The sequence below is a fragment of the Columba livia genome, chromosome 29 (assembly GCF_036013475.1).
Source record: "Columba livia isolate bColLiv1 breed racing homer chromosome 29, bColLiv1.pat.W.v2, whole genome shotgun sequence".
Taxonomy (NCBI): Eukaryota; Metazoa; Chordata; class Aves; order Columbiformes; family Columbidae; genus Columba; species Columba livia.
In genome coordinates, this window is record NC_088630.1 from 1,098,726 (window position 1) to 1,124,179 (window position 25,454).

At 67.7% G+C, this 25,454-nt stretch overlaps 2 protein-coding genes and 1 pseudogene across 2 annotated transcripts; all 3 read right to left on the reverse strand.

Annotated features, from left to right (window-relative positions):
• Positions 1-566: 566 nt before the first annotated feature.
• On the reverse strand, positions 567-8,970 carry ZNF385A (zinc finger protein 385A). The gene is given in 13 exon segments (XM_065043345.1): positions 567-839; positions 841-971; positions 1,756-1,849; positions 2,770-2,795; positions 2,798-2,876; positions 2,879-2,934; positions 3,628-3,637; positions 3,639-3,707; positions 3,710-3,842; positions 5,091-5,221; positions 6,382-6,479; positions 7,493-7,790; positions 8,950-8,970. Coding segments are annotated over 13 exon segments (1,242 nt in total). The 3' UTR covers positions 567-743.
• Positions 8,957-25,366, reverse strand: ITGA5 (integrin subunit alpha 5). Its single transcript, XM_065043536.1, has 30 exons — positions 25,106-25,366; positions 23,998-24,125; positions 23,344-23,456; positions 23,136-23,262; positions 22,589-22,650; positions 22,303-22,348; positions 21,712-21,837; positions 20,971-21,015; positions 20,834-20,877; positions 20,435-20,491; positions 20,067-20,119; positions 19,728-19,960; positions 19,059-19,250; positions 18,333-18,378; positions 18,158-18,265; positions 17,558-17,613; positions 17,281-17,450; positions 17,068-17,205; positions 16,369-16,436; positions 16,073-16,223; positions 15,465-15,557; positions 15,310-15,389; positions 14,662-14,742; positions 14,464-14,569; positions 13,675-13,827; positions 12,968-13,087; positions 12,289-12,402; positions 11,094-11,195; positions 10,325-10,444; positions 8,957-10,051 (listed from the first exon to the last, which is right to left on the reverse strand). The coding sequence occupies exons 1-30, from the start codon at positions 25,291-25,293 to the stop codon at positions 9,968-9,970; spliced, it is 3,204 nt and encodes a 1,067-aa protein (XP_064899608.1). The 5' UTR covers positions 25,294-25,366; the 3' UTR covers positions 8,957-9,967.
• On the reverse strand, positions 18,567-18,675 carry LOC135576711 (5S ribosomal RNA; annotated as a pseudogene).
• Positions 25,367-25,454: the final 88 nt, after the last annotated feature.

Here is a 25,454-nt window from a genome sequence, read left to right on the forward strand (position 1 = left end):
GGGGTTCCCGTCCCCCGCGGAGTTGTGCAGTGGGGCCGGGGGGGTATGGGGGGGACTCATCATTATCCTGCCAAATATCCAATTCCAGTTAAAAAATAGTCACTGAGCCCCGGAGCAGCCGGGGGGGTGGGGGGGGTGGGTGGGGGTGGTGTGCGGGGGCTGTTGCCGAGCACGGTTGCTGGGATATGGTTGCTAGGAAACGGTTGCTAGGGACCATTGCTGGGTCCCTCTGTCAGGTGGGGATGCTGACGTGGTTGCCAGGCAACCACTGCTGGGTACCATTGCTGGGTAAACATCATCTCCTGGTTGCCAGGCAACCGTTGCCAGTCCTGTCTGCCAGGTAACTGTTGTCAGGCAGGTTACCAGGGAACCATCAAGGTGGGGGGGGGGGGTGTTGCCAGGTAACCATTGCTGGGTGGGTGGGGCCTGTTGCCAGGTAACCGTTGCCACCGTTGCCACGGCAATGCTGTTGCCGGGCAGATTTCCGGGTTCCTTCGCTGGGTACCATTGGTGGCTGGTTGCTGGGCAACTGTTGCCAGGGAACCATTCTGGGATGGTTGCTCGGTAACCGCCCCTGCCGGTCGCCTGGCAACAGTTGCTAGGTTGCACTGGGGGGACGGGGGGGTGCTGGGTGACTGTTGCCAGGTACTGGTTGCCGGGCAACAGTTGCTGGGTGATGCTTTCCAGGTACCACTTGCCTGGTTGCTGGGTACCCGGTTGCCAGGCAACGGTTGCCAGGGGGGTCAGTATGGGGAGAAGAGCAGGGGGGCATGTGCGGGGCGCAGGGGCCCGGGTGCGGGGCGCAGCAGCGCGGGGGCCAGGGGGGGCCCGGGCAGGAGGGGGGGTCCGGGGGGCGCAGGGCCAGCGGGGGGCAGCCATGGCGGCGGCGGCGGCTGCCAGGGCCAGGGGGGCGGCAGCAGCCCCCCCCCCGCCAGGGCCTTGGGCAGCTCCTTGGGGAACGGCAGCGGGGCCTGGGGGGGGGAGACGGGGGTCAGGGGGGGCACCCCCAGAGACCCCAACCCAGGTACTCCCAGGTCCCACCAACCCCCCTCTGGGGCACCCGAGATCCCACCCCCATCGTGTCATGGGGCACCCCCAGGAACCCTGTAGATACCCCCAGGATACCCCAAGATACCTCAGCAACCCTAATAAGATACCCCTAGCATACCCCAAGATACCCCAGCAACCCTATAAGATACCCCCAGGATACCCCCAAGATACCCCAGCAACCCTATAAGATACCCCCAGGATACCCCAAGATACCCCAGCAACCCTATAGATACCCCAGGATACCCCAAGATACCCCAGCAACATATGGATACCGCCAGGATACCCCAAGATACCCCAGCAACCCTATGGATACCCCCAGCATACCCCCAAGATACCCCAGCAACCCTATGGATACCCCCAGCATACCCCATAGATACCCCAGCAACCCTATAAGATACCCCCAGGATACCCCCAAGATACTCCAGCAACCCTATAAGATACCCCCAGGATATCCCCAAGATACCCCCAGCAAACCTATGGATACCCCACTTGTTAGGACCCCCCGTCTCCAGGGTCCCTTCACGGCACCCTATAGATACCCCCAAACATCCTATAGATATTGGGTACCTTATAGATGCTCTTGTCACCCCATAGATAACCCCAAGCACTCTATAGATACCCCCAGCCCCCCCGCCAACCCCCCTGAGATACCCCCAGTCACCCTATAGGTACCCTCGGGCACCCCGCCACCCTATAGCCCCATACCAGCTCTGGGGGGCTCCGCGGTCTTCTTGTGGCGGCTCAGCAGGGGATTGGGCTTCCCGGCCACCCCGTCCCGGTGCCGCCGGCTGGAGATGTGCTGGGGGGCAAGGGGGGGGTCAGGGGACCCAGGCGTCCGGGGAGGTGGGGGCAGTCAAGGGACCCAGGCGTCCGGGAAGACCCAGGCAGCCGGGAGTAGGGGAGAGATTAGGGGAGTCAAGTGGAGCTGGAGGGGTTACCCAAAAGCATTTGGCGGGGGTGGGGGGGGTCTGGGTCTTAGGATGGTTTGGGGGGGGTCCCATGAGGGTCTGTGGGGATGTCTGGGGGTTCCAGGGGGATTTGGGGATCCCTGGGGTGTCTGGGGGTCCCGGGTGGTTTTGAGGGTCCTGGGAGGGTTTGGGGGGTCCCATGAGGGTTTAGGGGGGTGTCTGGGGGGTCCCAGGGGATTTGGGGATCCCGGGGGAGTCTGGGGGGCTTGGGGGGTGTCTGGGGTGTCCCAGGGGGTTTTGAGGGTCCTGGAGGGTTTGGGGGGGGTCCCATGAAGGGTTGGGAGGGTGTCTGGGGGCCCCATGATGGTTTGGGGGTGTACGGTGTTCCCAGGGGGGTTTGGGATTCTCGGGGGGGCTTGGAGGGGTCCCTGGGGTGTCTGGGGATCCCCAGGGGGGGTTTGGGGGGTCCCTGGGGTGTCTGAGGGTCCCCAGGGGGGTTTGGGGGATCCCTGGGGTGTCTGGGGTTCCCAGGGGGCTCTGGGGGTCCCCAGGGGGCTTACGGGGTCCCTCAGGTGTCTGGAGGTCCCAGGGGGGTTTGGGGGGTCCCTTGCATGTCTGGGGGTCCCGGGAGGGGTTTGGGGGTCCCTGGGGTGTCTTGGGGGTCCCTGGGGTGTCTGGGGGTCCCGGGGGGATTTGGGGGGTCCCTCAGGTGTCTGGGGGTCCCAGGGGTGTCTGGGGGTCCCGGGCAGGTTTGGGGGGGTCCCTCAGGTTGTCCTGGGGGTCCCCAGGGGGGTCTGGGGGTCCCCGGTACCTGCTTGAGCTGCAGCTCGGAGTGAGGCGCACGTTGCAGATCTGGCAGTGGAAGGAGCGCTCGGGGGGCTCTGGGGGGGTCCCCGCGGGCCCCCCCGGGCGCGGGAAGAGGCGCGGATGGGCCCCAGCCCGCTGCGCGCCTCCACCAGCGTCTTGTGCTTCGTGCCTGGGGAACCACAGCTGGGACCCCAACACCCCCAGACCCTCCTCTGCCCCAGTGTCCCCGAGCCCCCCAGAGTCCCCCATGTCACCCCCATGTCCCCTGTGTCCCCGTGTCCCTCGTGTCCCCAGGCCCCACAGAGTCCCTGTGTCACCCCCATGTCCCCATGTCCCTCGTGTCCCAGGTCCCACAATGTCCCCGTGTCCCCCCCATGTCCGCTGTGTCCCCATGTCCCTCATGTCCCCATGTCCCTTGTGTCCCCAGACCCCCATCCCTCCATTGTCCGCATGCCACCCCCATGTCCCCTGTGTCCCCATGTCCCTCGTGTCCCCAGGCCCCACAGTGTTCCTGTGTCACCCCCATGTCCCCTGTGTCCCCATGTGCCTCATGTCCCCATGTCCCTCGTGTCCCCAGAGCCCCACAGTGTCCCTGCGTCCCCCATGTCTGCTGTGTCCCTATGTCCCAGACCCCATTCCTCCATTGTCCCCATGTCACCCCCACGTCCCGTGTCCCCATGTCCCCAGACCCGCCTGCCCTCCAGTGTCCCCATGTCCCTCGTGTCCCCAGACCCCACAGTGTCCCTGTGTCTCCCCTGTGTCCCTATGTCTCCAGCCCCCCCCACCCTGCAGCATCCCCATGTCCCCTGTGTCCCCCATGTCCCTGAGCCCCCCCATGTCCCCCGTGTCCCCATGTCCCCACCTTTGTTGTGGCGCCTCCAGCTGGGACAGGGAGTTGACGGCCACCTTGCAGAGCGCGCAGTACAGCAGCCGCTTGGCCTTGGCTTCTCCTCCTCCTCCTCCTCGCCCCCCGGCCCCCCCTGCGCCCCCCCCGCCGGCTCCGCGCCCTGGGCGGGCACAGTGGGGGGCGAGGGGGACCCGGGGGCGCGGGGGCAGGGGCGGGCGGGGGCTGCTCGCCTGCAAATTATGGGGGTCAGTGGGATGCACAGGGACCCCCGCCCAGGGGGTGTGGGGGGACCCAGGCGTCCGGGGGTGTCATAGGGACACATGGGGACACCCAGGGTGTGTGTGGACCCTGGGGTGTCATGGGGACACATGGGGACACCCCAGGGTGTGTGGGGACCCAGGTGTCCGGGGGTGTCATAGGGACACATGGGGACACCACAGGGTGGGGGGACCCAGGGGTGTCATAGGGACACATGGGGACACCCCAGGGTGTGTGGGGACCCAGGGGTGTCATGGGGACACATGGGGACACCCCAGGGGGTGTGGGGGGACCCCAGGCGTCCGGGGGTGTCATAGGGACACATGGGGACACCCCAGGGTGGGGGGACCCAGGGGTGTCATGGGGGCACATGGGGACACCCCAGGGTGGGGGTGGACCCAGCGGTGCAATGGGGACACATGGGGACACCCCAGGGTGTGTGGGGGACCCAGGTGTCCGGGGGTGTCATAGGGACATGTGGGGACACCCCAGGGTGTGTGGGGACCCTGGGGTGTCATGGGGACACATGGGGACACCCCAGAGTGTGGGGGGACCCAGCGGTGCAATGGGGACACATGGGGACACCCCAGGGTGTGTGAGGGACCCAGGTGTCCGGGGGGTGTCATAGGGACACATGGGGACACCCCAGGGTGTGGGGGGACCTAGAAGTCTCATGGGGACACTTGGGGACACCCCAGGATTCAGGGGGGGGACCCAGGGGAGTCGTGGGGGACACATGGGACACCCCAGGGTTGTGTGAGGGACCCAGGTGTCCGGGGGTGTCACAGGGACATGTGGGGACACCCCAGAGTCCATGGGGGGACCCAGGTGTCCAGGGGGTGTCACAGGGACACGTGGGGGACACCCCAGGGTATGTGAGGGATCCAGGTGTCCAGGGATGTCACAGGGACACATGGGGACACCCTTGGGTGTGTGAGGGACCCAGGTGTCCGGGGGTGTCACAGGGACATGTGGGGACACCCCAGGCTCCACGGGGGGACCCAGGTGTCCAGGGGCGTCGTAGGGACACATGGGGCCACCCTGGGGTGTGTTGGGGACCCAGGGGTGTCACAGGGACATGTGGGGACACCCCAGGCTCCACGGGGGGACCCAGGTGTCCGGGGGTGTCGCAGGGACACATGGGGCCACCCTGGGGTGTGTTGGGGACCCAGGGGTGTCACAGGGACACTTGGGGGGCTGTGGGGACCCACCTGTGCGCTCAGGCGTGTCTGTGGACGCGGGGGGCTCGGGGGGGGTCCCCGCTGTCCCCCCCCCGGCGGGCCCGGGCGGCCTCCAGCCCCTTGAGGCGCCGCGCGTGGCGGTTCCCCTGGTAGTGAGCAGCCGCCTGGCTCTGGGGGACAGGGGGACAGTGTGTCACCCCCTTGGGGACACTGCAACACCCCCTTGGGGACCCCACTGCACCCCACAGACCCCCCTCTGGGGACCAGGTCACCCAGAATGTGGCACCTCGTGGACCCCCCCACCCACCCCTGGGGACATGGGACACCCTGGGGATCCCCACCCTTGGGGACATGGGACACCCTGGGACACCCAACCTGGGGACAAGAGTCACTATGTCCCCGTGGGGACATGGGACACAATGAGGACCCCCAAGTTTGGCAACCCTGAAGTCTGGGGACAAGTGTCACCCTGGAGACCCCCACCCCTGGGGACATGGGACACCCTGGGGACCCCCACCCTTGGGGACATGGGACCCCACAGACCCGCACCCTGGGGACCCCCAAATTTGGGGACCCTGAAGCCTCGGGACAAATGTCACCCTCGAGACCCCCACCCTGGGAACATGGGACACCCTGGGGACCCCCACCCTTGGGGACATGAGACCCCACAGACCCGCACCCTGGGGACCCCCAAGTTTGGGGACCCTGAAGCCTGGGGACAAGTGTCACCCTGGGGACCCCCACTCCTGGGGACATGGACACCTGAGCACATGGTCCCCCAAACCAGGGCAGAATCTGGTGGGGGGGACATGCGGATATTGGGGTGGTGGGGGGGGTCCCAGGTGTTTGGGGGGGTCCTAGTGCTGGGGGGGGTCTCAGACACCTGGGGGGGGTCCAGAGTGCACAGGGGAAGTCCAGGGTGTTTGGGGGGTCCGGGTGTTTGGGGGGGTCCTGGGTGTCTGTGGGGGTACCAGGGGGTCCCAGGTGGGGGGAGGGGGTCCCAGGTGCTGGGGGGACTCTGAGGGGGTCCGGGTGTCTGGGGGGTCCTGGGTGTCTGTGGGGGTCCTGGGGGTGTCCCAGGTGAGCGGGGGCGTCCCAGGTGCTGGGAGGGTCCCAGGTAAGGGGGGGTCCAGGTGTCTGAGCTGGTCCTGGGGGGTCTCGGGTGTTTGGGGGGGTCCCACATGTCTGGGGGTTCCCAGGTGGTCTGGGGAGGGGTCCTGGTTGTTCGGGGGGGTCTCAGGTGTTGGGGGGACCCCGGCAGTCTGGGGGGTCCTGGGGGAGTCCTTGGAGGGTCCTGGCAGTCTGGGGGGGTCCTGTTGGGGGGTCCCACCTGGGAGTTGAAGCGGATCTGGCAGACGCTGCAGGCGATCACGGGGCGCCGGGGCTTGGCCAGCGCGCCCCCCCCAGCACCTTCGTCAGCGGCTCCATCTGCGGCACGGGATGGGGGGGTCACAGGCTGCGGGGGGAACAGCACCCGCACGGCCCCCCAACCCCCCCCGCCCGGGGCATCCCCGGTGCTGGGGGCGCACGGTGAGGTGGGTGCTGGGGGGGGCTGTGGTACTGGGGGTGCAGTGGGGGCTGTGGTGCTGCGGGGGGCTGTGTGTGCTGGGGGGTGCAGTGGGTGCTGGGGGGGCTGTGGGTGCTGGGGGGTGCAGTGGGGTGCTGGGGGGGAGCTGTGGGTGCTAGGGGGGCTGTGGGTGCTGGGGGTGCAGTGGGTGCTGGGGGGGAGCTGTGGGTGCTAGGGGAGCTGTGGGTTCTAGGGGGGCTGTGGGTGCTGGGGGGGCTGTGGGTGCTGGGGGGTGCAGTGGGTGCTGGGGGGGGAGCTGTGGGTGCTAGGGGGGGCTGTGGGTGCTGGGGGGTGCTGTGGGTGCTAGGGGGGCTGTGGGTGCTGGGGGGTGCAGTGGGTGCTGGGGGGGCTGTGGGTGCTAGGGGGGCTGTGGGTGCTAGGGGGGCTGTGGGTGCTGGGGGTGCTGGGGGGGGGTGCTGGGGGTGCTGGGGGGGGTGCAGTGGGTGCTCGGGGGGAGTTGTGGGTGCTGGGGGGGGGTGCAGTGGGTGCTCGGGGGGAGTTGTGGGTGCTGGGGGGGTGCAGTGGGTGCTGGGGGGGAGCTGTGGGTGCTGGGGGGGAGCTGTGGGTGCTGGGGGGGGTGCAGTGGGTTCTGGGGGGGGAGTTGTGGTGCTGGGGGGGAGCTGTGGGTGCGGGGGGGGTGCAGTGAGTGCTATGGAGTGCTGTGAGGGTGCAATGGGTGCTGGGGGGGGAGGGCCGTGTCCCGGCTGTTTGTGCCGGGGTGGGGGGGGGGCAGGCAGCTGCACCATGTGCCCCCCCCTCCCCATTCCACAGCGCCTCCGAAATCTCCCCCACCCAAACCCGGGGGACCGACTCCACCCGCCCCACCCCCCCATCCGCGGGTGGATTTCAGTGTCCCCCCCCCATCTCCCCTTACCCCAGCGCGTCCCGTTGCTGCCGGGGCGGGGGGGGGGGGCGACATGGGGAGGGGGGGGTCCCGGTACGGCGGCCGGGAGGGGGCGGGGCTTCCTCTCCGCACCGGCCTGTGCGCCCCCCCCCCCCCCCGCACCCCCCAATGTCCCCGCAGTGTCACCGCGTGTCCCCCCCCCGTGTTCCCCCCCACTCACCGCGGGCAGCGGCGGCAGCAGCCGCAGGGCAGCGGCGGCGGCTTCGGGCAGCAGGAGCGGCCGGGGGCCTGGGGTGGGGGGGCGGCCCCAGCGGCCGCAGCATCGCCCCTGGCGGGGGGACACACGGTCAGACCCCCCCCCCCTGTTCCCCTTCACCCCCCGGTTCCCGTTCACCCCCGTTCCCGTTCACTCCACCCCCGGGGGTTGCGGTGTTACCTGTGGGGTGGCGCTGTCCCCGCGTGTCCCCCCCCGCAATGTGTCCCCCCCCACCCCCGCGTGTCCCCCCCCCTCTCCGCGCTCAGCGCAGCCAATGGCGCCGCGCAGAAGTGGGGCAGGCGCGGGGTGGGGGGGGGGGGACATGCATGGGGAGCGGGAGATTCACGTCACACGCGTGTCCCCCCGGCCACGCGTGTCTCCCATATTCTCCCCCCCCCCCGCCCCCAATTCCTCCCACCCGTGTCCGCGCTCGCTCACGTGTCCCCGCTCCACGCGCGTCCCCCCCCGCTCCACGCGCGGTTCTGCGCAGGCGCGCCGGCGGGCGGGGACACGCACATGTCGGGACACGCGTGGGCGGGGGCGGGCGGTTGCCGCGGGAACGGGCTCCCCACGCCCCGCCCACGCGCGCCCCAGGCGCAGGGTGGGGGGGAGGGAGGAACCCCGGCGTCCGGGTGGGGGGAGTGGGGTGGGGAGGAACCCAGGCATCCGGGTGGGGCTGGTCCCCCGTGGGTGCCTCTGGTTAGAACCGTAACACCCCCGTGTCCCCCCACCCCGTGTGTGTCACCCCCACTTTGCACCCTCCCCACCCGGGTCTTTGGGGGCAGGTGGAGGGGTCTGTGGGTCCGTGGGGGGTCTGTGGGTGCGGGGGGGTCTGTGGGTGCAGGGGAGTCTATGGGTCCATGGGGGAGTCTGTGGGTCCATGGGGGGGTCTGTGGGTCCATGGGGGGGTCTGTGGGTCCATGTGCGGGGTCTATGGGTCCGTGGGGGGGACTGTGGGTGCAGGGGAGTCTATGGGTCCATGGGGGGGTCTGTGGGTCCATGTGCGGGGTCTGTGGGTCCGTGGGGGGGTCTGTGGGTGCTGCGCAGCTGTTCTATGGGTGCAGGGCCCCCCCCGCATCTCCGGGGGGGGGATGAATTATTGATGCCCGACGCGTCCCGGCTGCTAATGACCCGCTAATGGTGTCACCGGACACCGGGGGCGCTCAACCGTGTCCCCCCCGTGTGTGTCCCCACCCGTGTTCCCTCCCACCCGCTCCCCCGTGTCCCTCACACTGCTCTGGGTCGGACACATTTATTGAGGGGGGGCCCTGAGGTCGCCCCCTCCCCCCGAATTAAATACAAACCGAAGCCGCCCCCCCCCGCGCTAGTGCAATCACCCCCCGCAGCCCGGGGACACCCTGGGGACACCCGGGGGCACCCTGGGGACAATAGGGGGCGCTGTGTGGGTGTGTGTGTGTGTCCCCCCCCAAGAAAAACCAAAACCTTTGGGCGCGGGGTCAGTGCAAAGTGAGGTGCCCGCGGGGGGGACACGGGCAGTGCAGCACACGCCGGGTGACACCGCGGGCGGGTGACACCGCGATGGGGGTGACACCGCGATGGGGTGACACCGCGATGGGGTGACACCATGATATGAGGTGACACCAGGTGCCTAAGTGACGCCGCGACCAGGTGACGCCACAACCGGGTGACAACGCGACCGGGTGACACCGCGATGGGGGTGACACCAAGTGTCCGGGTGACGCTGCGGCCAGGAGGCACCACAACCAGGTGACGCCACAAGCGGGTGACACCGCGACTGGGTGACACCGTGATATGAGGTGACACCAGGTGCCCAAGTGATGCCATAACCAGGTGACACCGCGATGGGGGTGACACTAGGCACCCAAGTGACGCCACAACCAGGTGACACCGCAGGCGGGTGACACCACGACAAGGTGCCACCAGACACATCTGTCCCCAGGTCTTGTTCCGGCGCAGTGACAGTGACGGTGACAGCACGGCAGTTCCTGGCTTGGTGACGGTGTTGTCACCCCACCGGTGTCCTGAGTGTCCCCATGCTGCCCGGGGTCCAAGCACGGCGCTGTCCCCACGGTGTCCCGGTGACAATGCCCCGTGCAGGTTGTCACCCGAGCAGTGTCCAAGGGGTCGGTGCCTGGCTCGGTGTCACCCCTGTACCAGTGACACCCGTCCTGGTGGTTCCAGGACCGCCCGGTGTGACAGTCCCCAGCTGGAGGTCCCTGGTGCCCAGTGACACGGGTGACAGGGTGACACCGGTGACACGGTGACGCTCAGGCCTCGGAGGCCGCCTGTGGCTTCAGCTGCGCCTTCTCCATGGCGGTGCCGTAGGGGCCCGAGCGCTTGAAGAAGCCGAGCTGGGGGGGACACAGGGGCCGTGTCACCCCCCGGGGGACACTCAAGTCCCCCATAGTGTCCCCTGTGTCCCCACGTGTCCCCTTTCCCTTCTCATGGACCTCATGCCCTCCATCCCCTGTGCCACCCCGTCCCCTGTGCCACCCGTGTCTCCTGTGCCACCCGTGTCCCTTTTTCCCCTCCCATGTCCCCTGTGCCCTCGTGTCCCCATGCCCCCACTGTCCCCTGCACCCTCATGGTCCCCAAAATGCCCCCCCCGAAGCCCCCAGACCCACCTTATAGAGTCCATAGCACAGCAGGGCCAGCAGCAGCAGCCCCAGCAGCACCGACAGCACCACGACCCACACGGGGACACCGGTGGGGTCACCCTGCGCCCACTGCAGCCCCGTCACCACCTGCCATGGGATCACAGTGTCACCCAGGGTCACCCAGTGTCCCACAGTGTCACCCAGTGCCACCCAGTGCTACCCTGTGCCCCACAGTGTCACCCAGCGTCACCTAGTGTCACCTGGTGCCCACTGCAACCCCGTCACCACCTGTCACGGAGTCACAGTGTCACCCTGAGCCCACTGCAGCCCCGTCACCACCTGTCACAGTGTCACTCACAGTCACCCAGTGTTACCTAGAGTCACCTAGTGTCACACAGGGTCACCCAGCGCCCCACAGTGTCACCCTGCACCTACTGCAGCCCCGTCTCCACTTGTCACAGTGTCACAGTGTCACCCAGTGTCACCGTATACCCACCGCACTCCCGTTACCACCTGTCACGGGGTCACAGTGTCACCCAGTGTCACCCAGTGCCACCCTGCACCCCACAGTGTCACCCAGTATCATGCAGTGTCACCTACTGTCACCCTGCACTTACTGCAGCCCCGTCACCACCTGTCACAGTGTCACAGTGTCACCCAGTGTCATCCTGCGCCCACCACCCCGTCACCACCTGCCACCCACAGTGTCACCCCCAGTGGCACCCCCAGCGTCCCCCAGCGCCCTCGGGAGACACCCCCCGCCCCGATGTCCCCCGGTGTGTCCCCCCCGTGTCACCTGCAGCCGCTGCCGGGGGTAGTGCTGGGGACGCACTCGGTACGGCAGCCGCAGCACCCGGAACTCGGCCTCGCAGCGCAGGGACTGCGCCCGCGCCTGCGCCTGCACCCACGGGTGGGCATGGACATGGTGTCAGTGCCACGGCACCCACGGGTGGGCATGGACATGGTGTCAGTGCCACGGCACCCACGGGTGGGCATGGACATGGTGTCAGTGCCATGGCACCCACAGGTGCGCATGGACATGGTGTCAGTGCCACGGCACCCACGGGTGGGCATGGACATGGTGTCAGTGCCACAGCACCCACGGGTGCGCATGGACATGGTGTCAGTGCCACGGCACCCACGGGTGCAAATGGACACCAGTGTCAGTGCCATGGCACCCACGGGTGGGCATGGACATGGTGTCAGTGCCATGGCACCCACGGGTGCACAGGGACATGGTATCAGTGCCACGGCACCCACGGGTGGGCATGGACATGGTGTCAGTGCCACGGCACCCACGGGTGGGCATGGACATGGTGTCAGTGCCATGGCACCCACGGGTGGGCATGGACACCAGCGTCAGCACCCACGGGTGGGCATGGACACCAGTGTCAGCACTGCAGCACCCATGGGTGCACGCAGACACCCATTGACACCCATGGGCACCCACAAGCATCCACAGGACACCCACAATGCACCCACTGACACCTGTGGGGCACCTATGGACACCCCCAAACACCCCCAGGGCAACTCCAGACACCCATGGACACCAACAAACACCCATGGACACCTCCAGACACCCCCAAACACCCATGGACTCCCACAAACACTCACAGACACCCATAGACATCCCTAAACACCCACGGACACCCACAAACAACCTCAGACACCCCCAAACACCTCCAGACACCCCCCAACACCCACAGACACCCCTGGACACCCCAAAACACCCACAGACACCCCAAAACACCCATGGACACCCACAGAGGACTGTGGGCACCTGCACCCATGTGGGACCCCAGGGTGCCAGGGGACCCACCAACCCCCCCCACACTGAGCCCCCCCCCACGGGGGACAAGGGCACCCCCACCCTGGGGGACTGGGGTACAAGGGGTCCCTGGGGGGGGCGGGGGCAGGATTCTGGGGACTAGTTGGGGTGGGGGGGGTCCCGCGGGGTCCCAGGGGTTCTATGGGGTCCCAGGGGGTCTCACCTGGCGGGGGGGGGGGGCGCGCAGGCGCAGGTCCAGGCGCAGGGTCACCCGCTGCTGCTTGTCCAGCCCCCCCATGGGGCAGCTCAGCCGGAAACACTCGGCCTCGGGGCACCCCTGTGTCACCCCCATGTCACCACTGTGTCACCCACAGTGGGGACAGCAGCCCCAGGTGTCACCCATAGCTGGGACACCCCCCTGTGTCACCCACAGCGGGGACAGCAGCCCCAGGGGTCACCCATAGTGAGGATATTCCCCCATGTCACCCATAGTGGGGACACCCATGTAATCCATAGGGGGTACACCCATGTCATCCATAGTGGGGACACCCCCCCATGTCACCCACAGCGGGGACAGCAGCCCCAGGGGTCACCCATAGTGGGGACACCCCCTCAATGTCACCCATCATGGGGACACTGGCCCCAGCTGTCACTCACAGTAGGGTCACCCAAAGTGGGGTGACCCCCCCCATCACCTGCAGCAGGGACATCCCACCCCCCGTGTGTCACCTGCCTTGGGTGGGGACAGCACCCACCCCTGGGGACAGCACCCCTGGGGAGGCATGTGCCAGCCTGGGGGTGTCACAGGGTGGGACCGAGACAGTAGGGGACATGGGGAGGGGTGACATGGGCACAAGTGGGGACAGAGACAAGAGGGCACATGGAGAGAGGAAGGCACTGACCAGGGTGTGGGGGGCTGTGGGGGGGACACTGCCCCATGTGTCCCTCGTGTCCCTCGTGTCCCTCGTGACGGTGTCCCCTGTGTCCCTGCGCTGCAGGACGTGGGACTCCGGGCTCTGCTCCTGTAGGGGGGGACAGCTCTGGGGACAACCCTGGCACCCACTGCTGTCCTCCCTCCCCACCACCTCCCTGTGCCACCCGTGTCCCCTATCGGTGTCCCCTAGCCCTCCCAGTGTTGCTCATGTCACCCAGTGTCACCTGCCTTGGTGCCACCTGGTGCACCCAGTACCCCCAGTGCCCCATTTCCTGGTGTCACCCAATGTCCCCACCACCCTCCAGTACCCCGGTGTCCCCCAGAGCCCCATCTCCCAGTGTCACCCAATGTCCCCAGCGTCACCTAATATCCCCAGTGCCACCCAGTGGCCCCCAGCCCTCTATCAGCCAGCGCCACCCAGTGTCCCCAGTGCCATCCAGTGTCCCCAGCCCCCTCTAGTACCCCCAGTGCCCCATCTCCCAGTGCCACCCAATGTCCCCGAATGTCCCCAGTGCCTCTCAATATCCCCAGTGCTACCCAGTGGCCCCCAGTCCTCTATCAGCCAGTGCCACCCAATGTCCCCAGTGCCACCCAGTGTCCCCAGCCCCCTCTAGTACCCCCAGTGCCCCATCTCCCAGTGCCACCCGATGTCCCCAGTGTCCCCCGTGTCCCCACCGCCAGGCGCAGGCTGTCCATGGGGTGGCTGGCGGAGCAGTTGCGGGGACCCGAGTGGCCGATGACGTAGAGCAGCGGGTGGCCACGGTGGCTCAGGGGACAGCTCAGCTCCAGGGTCCCATGGCTGATGGCGCTGGGACCCTCGTTCACCACCTGGTGGTACCAGGGAGGGGACATGGGACATTGGAGGGTCACCCATGGTGTGGGGACACGGGAACACTTGGGGTCAGGGATATGGGGACCCCCAGGATTGGGGACAGGAGCACCCCTGGGGTTTTGGGGACCCACGGGCAAATGTGCGCTTGGGGACATGGGCACCCCTGGTTTTGGGGACATGGGGATGCCCAGGGTTGGGACATGGGACAGACATAGGGACAGGGACATGGGGACCCTGGGGTTTGGGACACAGGGACCACAGTGGTGGGGACAGGGACACCCCCAGTGTTGGGGACACAGGGACCCTAGGGTTGGGGACACAGGGACACCCCCAGTCTTGGGGACACAAGGACCCCAGTGTTGGGGACAGAGGGTCCCCAGTGCTGGGGACAGGGACACCCCCAGTGTTGGTGACAGAGGGACCCCAGTGTTGGGGACAGAGGGACCCCAGTGTTGGGGACACAGGGACCCCAGTGTTGGGGACAAGAACACCCCTGGTGTTGGAGACAGGGACACCCCTGGTGCTGGGGACACAGGGACCCCAGTGTTGGGGACAGGGACACCCCTGGTGCTGGGGACACAGGGACCCTGGTGCTGGGGACAGGGACCCCCCGGTGTTGGGGACACCCCCACCTCATAGACGTGCTCCACGGGTGGCCCCAGGTCCTGCAGCCGCTGCGGTGGCCGCTCAGATGCCCACACCCCCTCGGGGATGGTGACAACGTCAGGCCGGGACACCCTGAGGTTGGGGACACCGCGGGGGGGGTCAGGCAGGGCCCATGGCCCCGTGTCCCCCCCCGTGTCCCCCCGTGTCCCCAGGGTGACACTCACCCGAAGACCGAGAGGCGCGTGGCCGCGCGCACCTCCAGCGGCACCGGCACCACCGCGCTCTGCGAGTTGTTGGCGTTCTTGCTGCCGTGTAACGGGGGGGTCATGGCATTAACCCCCCCGCCCCGGGATGGGGATATCCCCAGTGGGAATGGGGACACCCCCACTGGGAATGGGGGCACCCCCTTGGGATTGGGGACACCCACATTGGGAATGGGGATACCCCCTGTGGGAATGGGGACACCCCAACTGGGAACGGGGGCATCCACACTGGGAATGATGGCACCCCTTGGAATTGGGGACGCCCCCAAAGGGATTGGGGACACCCCCCCCCCACTGGGATTGGGGACACCCCCACTTGGAACAGGGACACCACCTCAGGACTGGGGACACCCCACTGGGATTGGAGACACCCCCACTGGGAATGGGGACACCCCCAAAGGGATTGGGGACACCCCCAAAGGGATTGGGGACACCACCCCACTGGGATTGGGGACACACCCCCACTGGGATTGGGGACACACCCCTTGGGGACACTCCAAATCTGAGCCCCCCCAGTGTGACCCTCCCCAACCCATCCCCAAGGGGACACCCTCATTTTTGGGACCCTCCCCCCGATTTTGGAGACCCCCCCATGTGTGCCCCCCCCACCTGCGGATCTGCAGCTCGAACCGGACGCTCTTGCTGCTGTCACTCAGCTGGGGGATGGTGAAACGCAGCCCCCCCCAGATCTGTGGGCAGAATGGGGGGGTCAGATCGGCCCCCCCCGCACCCCCTGCCCCTCCCACCGTGTCCCCCCCACTTACACTGGCCCCCGCCTTCATGGGGTTGCCCAGGTCGCAGATGAGGGGGCTGGAGCCGTTGCCCCCCCCCAGCTCACAGCTCAGTGCTGAGAAGTTCTGGGGGGGCACGGGGGGGGTGTCAGGGGTGCTGGGACCCGCAGGGGTTGGGGGGAGCCACAGGCACCCCCCTCCCAGGGACACCCCCGTATATTCAGGAGACACCCAGATGCACCTCATCCCATATCTGGGGGGCACCCACTGACCCCCCCCAGGCACCCATGGGTCTCCCCAACACTCTCCTGACTCCCACTGCATCCCCAGGCACCCCACACCCCCCCACCCCAGAGTGGGGGACACCTCATGACCCCCCCAATACCGAGGGACACCCCCAGGGACCCCCTGACCCCATCTAGAACAGGAGACACCCCCTGACCCCCCCCCCTCCCAATACCCAGGGACCCCCCCATAGACCCCCTGATCCCACCCTGCAGCAGGGAGCACCCCCTGACCCCCCCAGCACCCAGAGACACCCCCAGGGACCCTCTGAAGCCCCCGGAGCAGAGGACACCCCGTGACCTCCCCAATACCCAGTGACACCCCCAGGGACACCCCAGGGACCCCCCCGCACCCACCCCGTGCGGGTGCAGCACCCCCGTGTACTGCGCGTTTGGGGGGGGCCGCACGTGCAGCTCGGCCTCGTATGCCCCCCCCTCGCCCTGGTTGCGGGCATTGAAGGTCAAGTTCAAGCTGTTGCGGTCCCCCAGGTACACGGCGCGACGGTCCCTGACGGGGGGGGACACTGTGTCACAGTCACCCTGCGCCAGGGTCCCCCGTGTCCCCAGACCCACCCGGGACACCCAGACCCGCCCCCCCGGGCCACTTCCTGGGACCCTCGAACCCACTTGTCCCCTTTGTCCCCCCCCCTTACGCAGACGCCTCCAGCTGCAGGTCGGGCACGCAGATGTTGTCCTCCCCGCAGTCCAGCTGGATGTGAGCCTGGGGACATGGGGACATGATGGGGACACAGGGGGACGTGGGGGTGTTGGGGGACATTGGGCTGATAGGGGCACAAGGGCAAGGGGGGAGACACAGGGACATGGGGGCATGAGGACACGCAGGTGATGGGGACATGGGGGTGATGTGGGACATGGGGACAGGGGGAACATGGGGACAGGGGGGTGATGGGGGACAGAAGGACAGGGGGACATGGGGATGATGTGGGACAGGGGGACATGGGGACATGGGATTGATAGGGGACATGAGGACGGGGGGACAGGAGGGACATGGGGTCATGGGGACAATGGGGGACATGAGGGTGATGGGGGACATGAGGGTGATGGGGGACATGAGGGTGATGGGGGGACAGGAGGTCATGGAGACATGGGGACGATGTGGGGCATGGGGATGATGGGGGACATGAGGGTGATGGGGGACATGGGGACAGGGGGGACAGGGGGGACATGGGGACACTGAGTGATGCAGGGGACAATGGGTGACACAGGGGCAGTGGGTGGCGCAGTGACAATGGGTGATAGGGAATAACGGCTGATGCAGGGGACAGCAGGTGGCCAGGGGGTGAAAGGGGTGATGGGGTGACGGGGTAACAGGGTGATGGGGTGACCGTCACCTTGGCCTCCAGGCGGGTGCGGGTCTGCGCCGCCAGCACCGGGTGCAGCCCGTGGGCGTCGGGGGGCGCATGGGGGTCCAGGGCGAAGCTCAGCCCCACGGCAATGGGCGACAGCTTGTCCCTGAACTCCGACTCGTTCTGCGGGGTGGGGGGACACACGGTGACAAACCGGGGACGGGGGTGTCCCATCCCACCCCCCTGATCCCGGCATACCCGCAGGAACACGGGCAGCGTGCGGCAACGGGTGCCAGCGCCGTTGGGGACGTTGGGGACGTTGGGGACGGGCAGGGTGAGGGTGCGGGTGGGCTGCCCCCCCCGCAGGAACAGCGCCCGCCGCCCCCCCCCGGGCTTGGCCGTGTCCACACTCAGCTCCACTGAAAAACCTTTGTTTTGGGGGGGGGGGGGACACAAACACACCCGTGTCAGGTGGCCCTGATGTGGGTGTCCCCCCCCTCCATGTCACTTGTCCCCCCGGGCAGCCATAACTCACCGATGGAGCTCGGGAGGTGACGCCCCGAGGCGTTGAGGCAGAAGCTGACGTTGATGCTGGGGGGAGGACACACGGGGGGGCACACATGGGACCCCCCATCCCCCTCCCGGTGTCCCCGCTCCAACCCTAATTGTCCCCAACACCCCTGGGTGTGTGTCACCACCAGGTCCCCACCTTTCCTCAGGGACCCTCCCTGGCACCCCCCCCAATGGTGTCTCCCAATGTCCCCAAGCCCACCCGTGACCCCTTGCTACCCCCAGGCCACCTCCCTCAATGCCCCTGTGTCCCCTGGGTTGTCCCCAAGCCCACTGTGCCACCCCCATGTCCCCCTCAGTGTCCCCATGTCCCTGGGAAACCCCAAGTGGCCCCCAGTGTCCCCCTGCAGACCCAGGACCCCCAGAGCCCCCCCCAGTGTCCCCAGCCATTTCGTTCCCCGCCAATAATGTCCCCCCCCAGTGTCCCTCCCATCCCCAAGCCCCCACCTGACCCCTTGGCGGCCCTTGGAGACCCTGGGGACACCTTGGGTGTCCCCAACCCCTCCCACCTGCGGTCCCCCCGCCCAGGAACCCCCACGGCTGCGTCCCCCACAGTGTCACCCACCAGGGGACGTGGTGGCCGGTGGCTTCCAGGACGCAGCCGCGTTCCTCAGGGTTGAACATGGTGGGGAAGACGCTGAGCGCGGCGCTGGCGTGGACGATGGGGCGACCCCTGGGGACAGCGCGTCAGGGATGGGGGGGACACCCCGGGGACATCCCCCCCCACTGGTGGCACCCACCTATACACCACGGCCGTGTCCTCCCCGAATGCGCCCACCAGGAGATCTGTGGGGACAAGGGATGGGGTGTCAATGGATGGGGGACATTTGGGGCTGGGTGGCCACAATATTCCAGGTGTGGTCTCCCCAGGGCAGAGCAGAGGGGCAGGAGAACCTCTCTGACCTACTGACCCCCCCCTTCTAACCCCCCCCAGGTCCCATTGGCTTCCTGGCCACAAGGGCCAGTGCTGGCTCAGCCCACAGCACCCGGGATTCCCAGCTGGTCTCCCATCCAAGTACTGACCGGGCCCGACCCTGCTTAGCTTCCGAGATCAGGCATTCTCAGGGTGCTATGGCTGTATGTATATATATATATATATATATATATATATATATATATATATATATATATATATATATATGTATGTTCCCCAAGTATATCTTGATAGTATCTGAACTAATCCCTTTTCTCAAGGGCAGAGCAGAGGGGCAGGAGAACCTCTCTGACCTACAGACCCCCCCTTCTAACCCCCCCCAGGTCCCATTGGCTTCCTGGCCACAAGGGCCAGTGCTGGCTCATGGTCACCCTGCTGTCCCCAGGACCCCCAGCTCCCTTTTCACAGCTCCAACAGCTCATTCCCAACTTACACTGGAACCTGGGGTTGTTCCTGCCCAGATTCAAGACTCTGCACTTGCCCTTGTTCTATTTCATTCCCCACTCAGCTCTCCAGGCTGTCCCCCCCTTACCCGGGTAGCCGTTGCCGTCCAGGTCGGTGTCCCCGCGCAGGGCGGCTCCGAAGAAGTCGGGGTGACGCCGGGGGCCCCAGTGTCCCCGCAGCTGCTGGGCAGGTTCTGGGTGCAGCCCCGTGGCCCCCCCGCGGTAGATGTAAACTGCCCCCTGCTGGCCCTCCACGCCCAGGGGGGCCCCCACCGCCACATCTGCGACAAGATGCTCCGTGAAGGGGGGGCACAAGGGACATGGCCCCCCCGAACCTCCATGTGCCCCCACATGTCACCCTATAGCCCAGGGAACCCCCCTGATCCCCCTCCCTAACCCTCCTGTGCCCCCCATGTCACCCTATAGCCCAGAGACCCCCCCCTCCCCCTCCCCAAACCCTCCTGTGCCCCCCCTGTACCCACCCATATCACCCTATAGCCCAGGAACCCCCCATTCCCCTCTGTGCTCCCCCTGTGTCACCCTATAGCCCAAGGACACCCCCATGTCCCCCCACCCCAAACCCCCTGTGCCCCCCCATACCCTCCCATGTCACCCTGTAGCCCAGGGACCCCCCATGCACCTCTGTGCCCCCCCATGTCACTCTATAGCTCAGGGACCCCCCTATTCTCCCCCTCTCCAAACACCCCTGTGCCCCCCCATACCACCATGTCACCCCCCCAGTGCCCCCCAGCACCCACCGTTGAACCCGTCAAGGTCAATGTCACCCAGGGGGGCGATGGCGCTGCCGAAACGCCCGAACTCCTGGGTCCCCGTGAGCTCCATGGTGGGGGCGGGGGCCATGCCGGGGGGGTCGGGGGGTGGGGTGTCCCCCCCCCGCTGCAGGTACAGGTACACCCTGCCCACCTCCTGCACCCGGCCCCCCCCGCTGCGCGCCATGAACAGGGGGGCCCCCACCAGCAAGTCCGTCAGCCTGGGGGCGGGGGGGGGGGAGATAATCAGCACCCCCCTTGTGAAGCCCTGGGGTGCAGGGGGGCACCCATGGGTGCCTGATGGGGGCTGGGGGGGGACACACTCACCCATCGTTGTTCACATCAGTGGCTGCCACCGCGTAGCCGAAATATGCTGCCATCTGGGGGGGCGGCGTGGGGTGAAGGGGGGCACCCCCACCCTCAGTGGGTGCCCCCCACCCTCTGTGGGGCCCCCCCATCCTCTGCGGGTGCTCCCAATAAATATGGGTGCCCCCCATCCTGCATGGATGCCCCCCACCCACTGTGGGTGCTCCCAATAAATATGGTGCCCCCCACCTTCAATGGGTGCCCCCCACCCTCTGTGGGGCCCCCCATTCTCTGTGGGTGTTCCCAATAAATATAGGTGCCCCCCACCTCCGATGGGTGCCCCACACCCTGTATGGGGACCCTAAAAGAGCCGCCCCCCCCATGCCCACCTGCTCTCCCGAGAAGTTGTAGAGAGATCTCATGTTGGTGCCATTGAGGATGGTGACCTGGGGACATGGGGACACAGAGGGGGACACTGCAGTTGCAGCCACGGCACCCGGGCAGCCAGGCCCCCCAGTGTCCCCTGTCCCCCCAGACATGTCCCCCATACCTACCTGTGTCCCCTCATGTCCCCTGTGCCCCCACATCCCCCCATCCCCTGTCCCCACGTCCCCTATTCCTCCATGTCCCCCCAGCCCCTGTCCCCACATCTCCTATTCCTCCGTGTCCCACGTGCCCCTGTGCCCCCATGTCCCCTGTCCCCCCCGTGTCCCCCATGTCCCTTGTACCCCCGTGTCCCCTGTCCCCCATGTCCCCGTCCCCCAGTGTCCCTGTCCCCACAGCCTTACGTAGCCATAGGTGAGGTTGCCCTTGGGGACACCAGCCACGAAGTCTACAAGGGACAAAGTGACCCCGTCAGGGATGTCCCCAGGCGGGGGGACTGTGACACCCCCATGTCACCCCCCAGCACCCTGGTGACACCCACCTTGTGTCGTGTCCCCGCTGAACTCACCAACTGCCACTGAGTAGCCTGAGAGGGGGGGAGAGGTGTCACCTGCATTGTCACCCATGCCACTGATGTCACCCTGTCCCCATGCCCTTGTACTCCCACGTCCCCATCTCCTGTGTCCTCACATCCCCCTTGTCCCCATGACCCCTGTGTCCTCATGTCCCCCATGCCCCATGTCCCCTGTCCCCCCATGTCCCACATCCCCTGTCCCCTCATGTCCCCATGCCCATGTTCCCATGTCCCCTTGTCCATGTGCCCATGCCCCTGTCTCTGTCCCCCCACGTCCCTGACCTAGTGCCCCATGTCCCCATGCCCATGTCCCTTATGACCCCATGCCCCTGTCCTCCCACGTCCCCATTCCCATGTACCCCACGTCCCCTTGTCTGTGTCCCCATGTCCCTATGTCCCCATGCCCATGTCCCTTATGATCCCATGCCCCTGTCCTCTCATGTCCTCATGTCCGCATGCCCCTGTCCTCCCATGTCCCCACATTCCCATGTCCCCATGCCCCTATGTCCCCATGCCCCTATGTCCCCATGCCCTTGTCCCCCCAGGTCCGCATTCCTGAGTCCCCGTATCCCCTTGTCTGTGTCCACGTGTCCCCACGCCCCCATGCCCCTGTCCCCCCAGGTCCCCATGCCCATGTCCCTTATGACCCCATGCCTGTGTCCCCCGTGTCCCCATGTCCCCACACCCCCACTGTCCGTGTCCCCAGACCCATGTAGCTGTCATCGTGCGTGGGGGCCGCCTGGCGCGTCTGCAGCTGCCCGGCCACCTCCTGGATGAAATACTCGGGGTAGCTGGAGGCCGCGATCTGCTCCTGCGTGGCCGACATCACCTGCCCTGGGGACGGGGGCTCAGCACGGGGGCCAGAACACGAGGGGGGGTCCAGAACCCAGGGGGGGGTCCAGAACCGGGGGGGGGGGGGCAGAACCCGGGGGGTCTGTCATGCAGGGACTGTGGGCAGGCAGAGGGACAGGGACAGGTAGGGACAGGCAGGGACAGGCAGGGACAGGTAGGGACAGGTAGGGACAGGTAGGGGTGTTTAAGGACAGGCGGGGACAGGGTTGGGCAGGGACAGGGACAAGAAGGGACAGGGATGGGCAGGGGGACAGGGATGGGCATGGACAAAAAGGGACAGGCAGGGACAGGGGGACAGGGACACAGGGACACTGGGATGGGCAGGGACAGAGACACAGGGACAGGGACACAGGGACATAAGGACACGGGGACACATGGACAGGGGGACACAGGGACAGGGGGACACAGGGACAGGGGGACACAGGGACCCGGGGACAGGGGTCTCACCTTGCCAGAAGTAGCTGCCGGGCCCCCCCAGGAGCACCCGTCCCGTCTGCAGAGAGACCCGGGGGGGGCCTGAGCCTGGGGCACCCATAGGGACCCCCCACATCCCCTATATGACCCCAGACCCCTGGAGACCCCCCCACCTCATAACCCCCAATAGACCCCCCCACCCCACTACCCCCATATCCCTGCCCCCCAACCTCGCCCAGCCCTATGGGTCCTGCTCCCCCATCCCCACGCCCCCCCCCATGTCCCCTTGTCCCCCCCATGTCTCCCCCTGTGCCCCCACCTGGGTGAACTCGGCGCTGAACCCCCCCTGGCAATATCCCTGCCCGGCTGCAGAGTTCAGGTCTGTGGGGAGATGGGGGGCGGTTGGGGGGGGTCTATGGGTGCTGAAGGGGGTTATAGGGGTCTCACCCCCCCACCCAGGGTGTCAGGGTGGGGGGACCCATTGGTGCTGATGGGGGTGTCAGGTTGGGGGGGGCCCATTGGTGCCGATGGGTGTTATGGGGGTGTCCCCCCTCCCCAGGGTGTCAGGCTGGGGGGGCCTTGGGTGCTCATGAGGGAGGCTGTGGGGACAGGGGGGGGCAGTTGTGGGGACCCATGGGTGCTGATGGGGGTTATGGGGGTGTCACACCCCCCCAGGGTGTCAGTCTGGGGGGGCCCATGGGTGCTGATGGGGATATCACCCCCCCCAAGGTGTCAGGGTGGGGGGCCCATTGGTGCTGATGGGGGTTATGGAGGTGACACCCCTGGGTACCAGCCGGGGGGGGGATGTCCAGTGGTGCCACCCATGGGTGCCAGGGGGGCCTGGGGGGGGCACGGGGGGGTCCCACCTGAACGACAAGGCGCGTATTCCACGAACTTGGAGAAGTTGCCAATGGAGAGGAAACAGGTGCCCACCGGCTCCTGGCCCCCCCCGTCCTCCTTGGGGGGGCTCCAGCTGTACAGGGGGGCACAGGCCTGGGAGGGGGACAAGGGGGGGTCACAGGGGACGAGCACACACCCCCTGCCCCCCCCGTTATCCCCCGTGTCCCCCCGTACCAGGATGGAGCCGTTATGCGCCCGCACGGTGGCCCCGAACCACTGCAGGGACTTGAACTCCACGGGGTCGGGGGTCTCGGTGCTGTTACCCCCAAAGTCGTGGGTGCGGGTCCCTGTGTGTGGGGGGACACCAGGGGTCACTGGCACCTGCTGCTGCAGCACCCATGGGACCCCCCCCGTGGTTAATGTGTATACCCCCCCATTCCGGGTTGATCATTAACCAGGCGGGACAAGCGCCTGGTTGCAGGGACAAGGCCATGGGAGGGGACACGTGGCCATGGGGGATGATGACGTGGGGCTGGGGGGGCCCGTGGGGGGCTACTGGGGTCCTATGGGTGCTGGGGGCCCGGTCCCCGGTCGTGCCCATCCCTGTCCCCACACAGTGTCTGTCCCCAGGCCTGGGGGGTCTTGTCCCCACATGTGTCCTCATCCCCCTCCTGCCCAAGGGGGTCCCATCCCCACCCGTGTCCTTGTTCCTTTCCCCGTGCGTGGGGGTCCTGTCCTCGCCTGTGTCCCTGTCCCCGCCGTGTCCCCATTCTGTCCCCATGCCCAATGGGGTTCTGTCCCCCCCCCGGTGTCCTCGTCCCCACCCTGTCATCATGCCCAGGGCATCCCATCCCCACCCGTGTCCCTGTCCTCCCGGTGTCCCCGTACCGATGTGGTCGAAGTCGATGGGGGTGCAGTCGCCAGTGGGGGGCCAGGGGCAGTGGTACACGGCCCCCCCCTGGGTGACATTGGGCTGGCTCGTGTTGGCCTTGGGGGCACCCACCAGGATGCTGACGCTGTGGGGGGGTCAGGGGATGCTCAGGGTGGGGGCTGTCCCCGTGGGAACACGGTGGCTGTCACCCCAGGGCACCCAGGAGGTGGGGGTGTCCTGGGGGGGGGACGACACACCTTTGTGTGACCCCCACGGGCCCCTCTGTCCCAGCCCATGGGGCCGGGCCGGGGTGACCCCTTCCGGGGGGGGGACAACACCCAGGAGCACCCAGGATCCGGGGGATGGTGGGTGCAGAGGGGCCGGGGACACCCCTTCCGTGTCTTGGATTGGGGGACCCAGCATGCCCGGGACGCCTGGGTCTTCCCCTGGGCGCGGGTCACGCGTGGGCGGAGGGGGGAGTAGGGCCGTACCCGGACGCCTGGGTTCCCCCGGAGCCTCCACCGCCCCCCGGGGCAGCTCCCGGCTCCGGTTACAGGAAACGCTCCGGCCGGGGGCAACGGGGCCCCGGGACCCCCGGCGGGGGCCGGAGCGGGGCGGGGGGGTCGGAACCGGAGCCGGGAACGGGGTTGAGTCCCCGCCCGGTGCCCCCGGCCCCGCCGGAGCCCCCCGGTCCCGCCCCGTTCCCGTTATCCTGCCCCAGTCCCCGTTCCTGCTTCCCATTCCCGGTTCCCATTTCCCCGTCCCGCCCCCGTGTCCCGTTCCCGTCCGTTCGTCCCGGTTTCCCATTTCCATTTCCCGCTGCCCCATTCCCGTTATCCCGCCCCGCTCCCCCGGTTCCCGCCCCGGTGTCCCGTTCCCGTCCTTCCGTCCGTCCCGGTTTCCCATTCCCGGTTCCCGCTGCCCCATTCCCGTTATCCCGCCCCGCTCCCGGTTCCCGTTCCCCGCCCCGCTCCGGGGGCCGCTCCCGGGGCCGCTCCCGGTCCCGCCCGTTCCCCGTTCCCCATCCCGCTCCCCGTGTCCCCGGTTCTTGTCCCCTGCCCAGTTCCCGGGGCCGCTCCCGCCCCGTCCCGTTCCCGGTGCCGTTCCCGGTGCCGTTCCCGGTACCTGCGGGGTTCGGGCAGGTAAAAGTCCAACGCGAAGCCGAAGAGGGACCCGGGGGCCCCGCGGAAGGCGACGGGCCGCGACGCCTCCAGGTTGAACGCAGCGACCGGCAGCAGCACCGGCAGCAGCACCGGCAGCAGCACCGGCGGCAGCGGCCGGGCCCGGGGGCGGCGCGGGGGGGCCGGGGCCATGGCGGAGCGGGGCTGGCCGGGCTCGGCGCTGCCTCCCGCTCCCGAGTCCCCTCGGAAAGTGCCCGGGGGGGGCCCGGGCCGCCCCGCCCCGCCGTGACTCACCGGGGAGGAGCCAGAGCCCCGACGGGCACCGGCACCGCACCGGAGAGGGACGGGGGCAC

Bases quoted from the DNA above. Each gene is read 5' to 3' on its own strand.
- ITGA5 (XM_065043536.1), bottom strand. From the start codon at position 25,293: ATGGCCCCGGCCCCCCCGCGCCGCCCCCGGGCCCGGCCGCTGCCGCCG. The intron at 22,349-22,588 runs GTGGGGGCACAG...GTCTCTCTGCAG, and splicing joins TCAGCGCCGAGTTCACCCAG to ACGGGACGGGTGCTCCTGGG. The intron at 18,266-18,332 runs GTGGGTGCCACC...CGCTGTCCCCAG, and splicing joins GACACGGCCGTGGTGTATAG to GGGTCGCCCCATCGTCCACG.